This window comes from Nanorana parkeri, unplaced genomic scaffold, assembly GCF_000935625.1.
Source record: "Nanorana parkeri isolate BGI_ZX_2015 unplaced genomic scaffold, ASM93562v1 scaffold1287, whole genome shotgun sequence".
Classification (NCBI taxonomy): domain Eukaryota; kingdom Metazoa; phylum Chordata; class Amphibia; order Anura; family Dicroglossidae; genus Nanorana; species Nanorana parkeri.
In genome coordinates this window covers 297,975-303,974 of record NW_017307555.1, presented here as the reverse complement: position 1 = coordinate 303,974, position 6,000 = coordinate 297,975, and the positions used below count along the sequence as shown (strand labels likewise).

General features: G+C 37.7%; 1 protein-coding gene across 3 annotated transcripts in view; it reads right to left on the bottom strand.

Moving 5' to 3' along the window:
• The window catches only part of PRKCG (protein kinase C gamma), a 338,573-nt gene that overhangs the window by 45,341 nt on the left and 287,232 nt on the right, over positions 1-6,000 (bottom strand). For all 3 annotated transcript variants that reach the window (XM_018569099.1, XM_018569100.1, XM_018569101.1), the window contains 3 exons: positions 5,064-5,195; positions 891-1,064; positions 568-659 (listed from right to left, as the gene is read on the bottom strand). In XM_018569099.1, the coding sequence (XP_018424601.1) occupies positions 568-659; positions 891-1,064; positions 5,064-5,195 (398 nt within the window). The remainder of the gene's footprint in view (positions 1-567; positions 660-890; positions 1,065-5,063; positions 5,196-6,000) is intronic.

Sequence of the window (6,000 nt, the reverse complement as noted above, 5' to 3'; positions counted from 1 at the left end):
CCCCCTCCCCCTTCTTTGAAGCTACAACACCTGGAAAGAGTGTGTCTGTGATGTGGGAATTTGTACCCATTCAGCCAAAGGAGCTTTCGTGAGATTAGGTACTGATTGTGAATGAGAAGACCTGGCTCACAGTCAGTGTTCCAAATCTTATCAAAGGTGTTAAGTAGGGTTTAGGCCAGGGACCTGTGCCACTTGAGTTCCTTCACAAATTAGACCATGACGGAGCTGATTGTGTACAAAGAGGAAGATTCATACTGGAACAGAAAAGGGCCTTCCTCAAACGGTTGTCACAAAGTTGTAAGTGTACAATTATTTAAAATATCTTTGCTGCAGCATACACAGTATCTTTCAATGGAAACTCCTGAACTCAATAATATGGAGACCATATAGTAGCAGGTGTGATGGTCAGGTGCCATATAATGTATTCATTTATTTGTTTCATTGTTACTGTAAACAAAAACTTCTTGTAATATCTCCATGATAGTTTGTATACCTACCTTTAAGTGTTTGATGCTTTTTTTTTTTTTGCATAAAACTGCAAGAAAGTGAAATTGTCAGAGTACTTACATGGCATGGGGCTCCTTGAACTTGCCAACCTGTTGGATGTGATACATCAGGTCCCCACCATTCACATATTCCATTACAAAATAAAGGCGATCCTAGAGATAGAATCACAATAATTTAGTCCTCAGGTAATCTAAAAATAATGGACAGAGAAGAATGCACAATATTATTCTTCCTGATTTTCATTTTTGAAGGTAATTAAAATAGTTCAGCAATAGGTTGTGGTGAAATATTTTTTAGATAGTAACAAACATGCTGGTTTGAATTTTTATATTGGGCTCTGATTTGAAGCTGAGTGATAAAGGAGAATTAAAGCTAAAGCATACCACAGTCTGAAATGTAGAATGAAGCTGTGTCAGGAAATGGGGCCTATCAGACAAGGCCAACACACGTTTCTCCACCATGGTACACTCCACATCATCATCCTGTATAATTACGTCCTTCTTGAGAATTTTGATGGCATAGAGTTCCTCAGAACCACGTCTCTCGGCCAACATGACCTGAAAATAGGAGTTACACAAAAAGAACGTAAGGAGAAACAAAAGCACAATGGACACAGTTTATCAGTAGAGACTGGACCAAGTCATCACCCTAAAATTAAACAGCAGCATGGTATATTATTGCAGACTTGTAATTATATGATTCTGTCTTTCTACCTTCCCTTATGTTTTGAGCTTTTAAAAGGATACCTGTTATTAAGGGAATGGTGGAGGCTGCCATTGCTGACCTCCTTCTGAAAAATATTGTTGCCTGACTGTCTCTGGCCTCTGTTCTTCTTGAGTCACTGACCAAAAACAAGTGTGCATTAGGTGAAGTCAGAAATCCTGATCTGTATACTTGTTCTATAAATAAGCCATTAAATTATCATAAGAACAATTCAACTAGCATTTTCTAGGGGGGCAATTCACCATTTGCAGCAGGTTTCCTTGAATATCAGACTTGTTTGGATTTGCTCTCAAAGAAAAAAATGACTTCAGTGTCAAAGTGCAGTTGAAAATGTAGGCGATCACCACAGTTCAAAAGCCGGTCGTACAAGTTGAGCTGCAATTTCTGCAACTAATTTATACTTGCTGCTGATAACCAGGGTCTCACATAGATGTGGATGAATTCAGGCCAATTCCCCTATATAGGGTGTGTGTCAATGGGTTCTTTTTTGCTTTAGAACTGCTTCTCTCCCCATACAAGTCTATGGAAATGCAAAAGCAGCTGAAACAAGTCAACTGCAGTTGCCATAAACTCTGAATGATATCAGAAGGATCTAAAATTGATCTTAAAAGCACACAGCATTTACCTATCTAAACAATTTTAAAACAGGCCATAAAATCAACTACATTCATTTTTCCAGCGTCAACAGTTCTTTCCACGATGGTCCGAATAATGTCAGCTTATGACTGAAATACCAGTTTTGGATAGGTTGATCCTTACAAACTAGGAGAAATACTTTTTTTATATTAATAAATGCACATTTTGTTGCCTCACACACCAAGAAATCTACACAAAAGCAAGACTGTGCTCACTGCTTTATCTTTCTATTCATACCCATTCATATACTATAAGCTCACAAAAGGTTGCGATCTCATTTAATGGAAAAAAAGCTGTGAAACTAGAGAATACTGGAAACGAGGCAAGGACTAATTTTTATTATAAACCACTAAAATCTTACGGTGTTGTACATAGCAGAAGTAAGTTCACAGTAATTGGCCTCTGAGTTACTAAGGAGTTTTTGATTCCAATGTTGCATGACAAGCCTGGGGGTTTACTTCAAAGCCCTGTGAGAAGAAGCTTTGGCAAAGGCAATGCATAGATATAAAAAGAAAAGAAACAAACTCAGCACATTGCTTTAAAAGGAACTTTAAAATATTATATGTGAAACTGGCAATAACTTCTTTCAACGTCTACTCATACGTATAACAACATCTGTAGAGTTAAAGTGAAATTAAACCCTTTATGTTTAAATCAACACTATAGATCCATTCTTACTCAATTAGCTTTTTTGTTTGAAACGACCCCATTTTATTTATAATTTGGAGGTTTTATAACACGGTCCTCCCCACCTGTTTACGGTGCCTAGCGGGTTCCAAAGCAGACAACTGTGCGTGTGCGCTCCTGGTCAGGAACTTAGCCATGCTGTGTGCATCCACTGGAACACACAGCACTCAACAGACCATGCCCCTACTCCCGCCTCCTCCCAGCAAATTGACAGGCAGCTCCAGCAGCCTATCACTGCTCCGTCCTCGTTGCCCTTGAGATCCCTGCTCTACAACCCAGAACCCAGCAGATCATCTTGGAGCTGGTGGTGGTGAACACAGACCAAATGTAAGTGTTTGGAGGTGGGGGGGGGGCAATGCCAAGGTACTGGGGCATTTTTAACCTTCATGCAGAGAATACATTAAGGTAAAAAACACAGAGCCTTTAGTACTACTTTAAAGATTGCCAAAAACAACTTTGGCTTAAAACCCATTTTTTGAAGCTTGTATTATTCTTGCATTATCTTCTGAGTAAGCTATATGGGCCAACTACCTGGCACAATGATCTGAACATCCCTCTCTAGTACCCATAATTATAAAGTATCCTGAGAAAGCCTGTAATTTGATGGAATAACTTAACATGTTTCCTTTTCATTTCCTCTCTTTCCTCCTCTGTAAATCTATGTAATATTTCAGTTCTTTCCTCTCTGAGTCTCACACCATACCATTTGCATAATAAATGAGTTGCTTCTTTCTCTTGGTCATATTTTTAACAGTAAGAAGCTATTGGAGAGGAGATATATTCCTTCTTTATGTGGTAAAAGGTACAGTCATTATTCATGACACAATTTTGATTAAACATATAACGTTTATATTATCATTTATATAACTATCTAAACTACAGAATTATTTATATTTTACTAACCACTTTACTATAGAATAATAGAAAAAAACATGAAATATATTATGCAGTCTGTCCTTAGTATTCTTTCTTTGACATAGTTTTATTCTCTATTAATCCTGCTAGTAGATCCATTATTTTTCTACTTTCTATAACACTGTTTGTTGTGCACTGGAATTGCACAGCAGTGTTGTCCTTGTCCCTGCATACTTTGATCTGTTTAATTGGTAGAATAGTGTACCGTGAACTCATAGTTCCTCCACTCTGGCTCTGAACACCTAGAACTGAACTACTAGCACAGCAGGGTGATATTTTGAACTGATGACCAGAATTCTTCTGGTCATCAGATCTAAATTTACTGACACAAAGAAGGAAGCTGTCACCTTTGGTCTAGGCATGTCTTGTGTGGCTATGAATTAATCTTGTTAGCATATTATTCGGGGTCACCATACACATTACAAATATTTACCAAAACTATGTAATATGAGGATCTACCTTATCTATGCATCTTATCAATTCCTACACAATTAGATAGACCCTTATGTGAGAACAGTGAAGTCGGATGAACCTTATACTGAGTGAGAAGGGGGAGCTGCAAATCTTCGTGTAGGATAACGGCTGTGAGTGGATTTTGACACAGCTGCCACCACACTTTGGTCTACCTAGTTGTTGGTAGATCTAAAGGAGATGGTACAATCAGATTGCAAGTTGTGTGGTGGTGAACCTAAGGCAAGCTGTTTGACTGAGTAAGAATGGCAGCAGAAGACAGTTGTCCTAGGGGGCAGAAAGTATAAAACTGGCCCTGGATAGAGTACTTAGTAAGCTACCTTATCCAGAGCATAGCTATTCTCCTATTTTCCTGTATATTATTTTGTATCCTTGATTTGTAAATTGAAAATTTGAATAAAAATGTATTGCACCAAAAATTAATTTCTTCTAGCTTCTATTTCTTTGAAATGTTAGAAGGGGCTGTGAGGGGCCTAAAGTGGCTAGCCCATTGTATGTTAATAAAACTTATCAGATAAACACAATCCTCAAATTACAGTCCCACGGCTGTCCCATGGACAGACCACTGTGAAAGGGCTAACAAAAACCTGGAATCAGCCATCTTGTCTGAATATAAAAGGTAAGAAATGTTTTTAAAAGTTATTTTTCAGTATGCTGTGTGAATAGGAACATGTAACAAACATATGGAGGGGTTTTCTCAAATTTGACTGCAAAAATGGAAAAATGCTCTTTAAAAGATATCGATGCTTGCCTATTTTAGTAAATATGGTTGGGCAGGTGCAGGTGGTGGAAGAAAGCATGCTTCTGCCAAAGCTGGTGACATAGAAAAGGCCCTATGCAATCTCAGGCCAGCACAAACAATTATTACACACCCAAATAAGCATGCTTAGAAACAAACATTACATGTCACATGGTTGTATGATTCTTATTTCAGTACACAAATATTTTGGGTTTTTTTCTAGGGAGGGTGATAAATTGGAGTAAGGAATTAAACAAACATTTTATCTAGAGATAATAACCATTCTAGAGCTATCTACAAGCTGCTGCAAAATGGCCAATGCGACTGGTTTGATTGTTTAAAACAGGAAAGCTAAAAGGCAGCTGCAAATGGAACCTCTACTCACCTTTCCAAAACTTCCTTTGCCAAGTACCATGAGGAAATTGAAATCAGAGATGTGGAAGCGACTTGTGCCAAAAAAGCTCACACGTTTAGAGTCTGTGGGGCTCGGACTTGGGGCAGGACCTCGTCTAACTTTCTGCATAAAAAACAATAAAGTGAAGAGATAATAATTAATTACCTTAGGAAGAAGTGAAAATGTAATGAGCTTAAAGGGAAATATTGCATATATATAGAGATATATACAGTATATACACATACACACATACACTGTATATAATGTATTTTTCTTGAATTGGCATTTGAAAAAATTAACTATAACATGGCAAAACCCACTTTCAGCGAGTGTAACCTTGGGACTACTGAGGTACAGTTTACTAAGGGTCCAAGGCAGGCAGATGTGTGTGTTCTGCCTGCTGCTGATCTATCCATCATCTAAGTATACTATACATGCTTTATTTATAAACAGATTAGATGGATAGGATCTATAACCAAGTTGTTTTTGTACTGTTTTGGACCACAAATATAGCAGTACAGCACACTGTGCCTCCTCCAGTAGACGTTCCTCCATTGAATGCATACTCTTATCTTATTTGTTTTTATCTCCATAACAAACAATTTCCTGATTTAGCACATAGTACTGCCAGGTAATTTTTTAAGCAAGAGCTTAGCCTGCCCTTGTTTTTGATATTAACAGAGTACTAGGAGGTTCCCTTTAAGCTCATTTCACATGGATCATGTCAACAAAGAATGTACATTTTAAACATGACAACATTTATGACAGACAGTGACACTAAGTTCTTGTTATGTTTGAATCCTGGAAATCTTACCAATTATAAGGCAGGGTAGCATGCCACCATTCCAAATCTGCAGAAGTCCTTGTCTACTAAATCTCTTACCCTGAAACATACTATTATATAGTTTGATTGTAATAATTCCATATT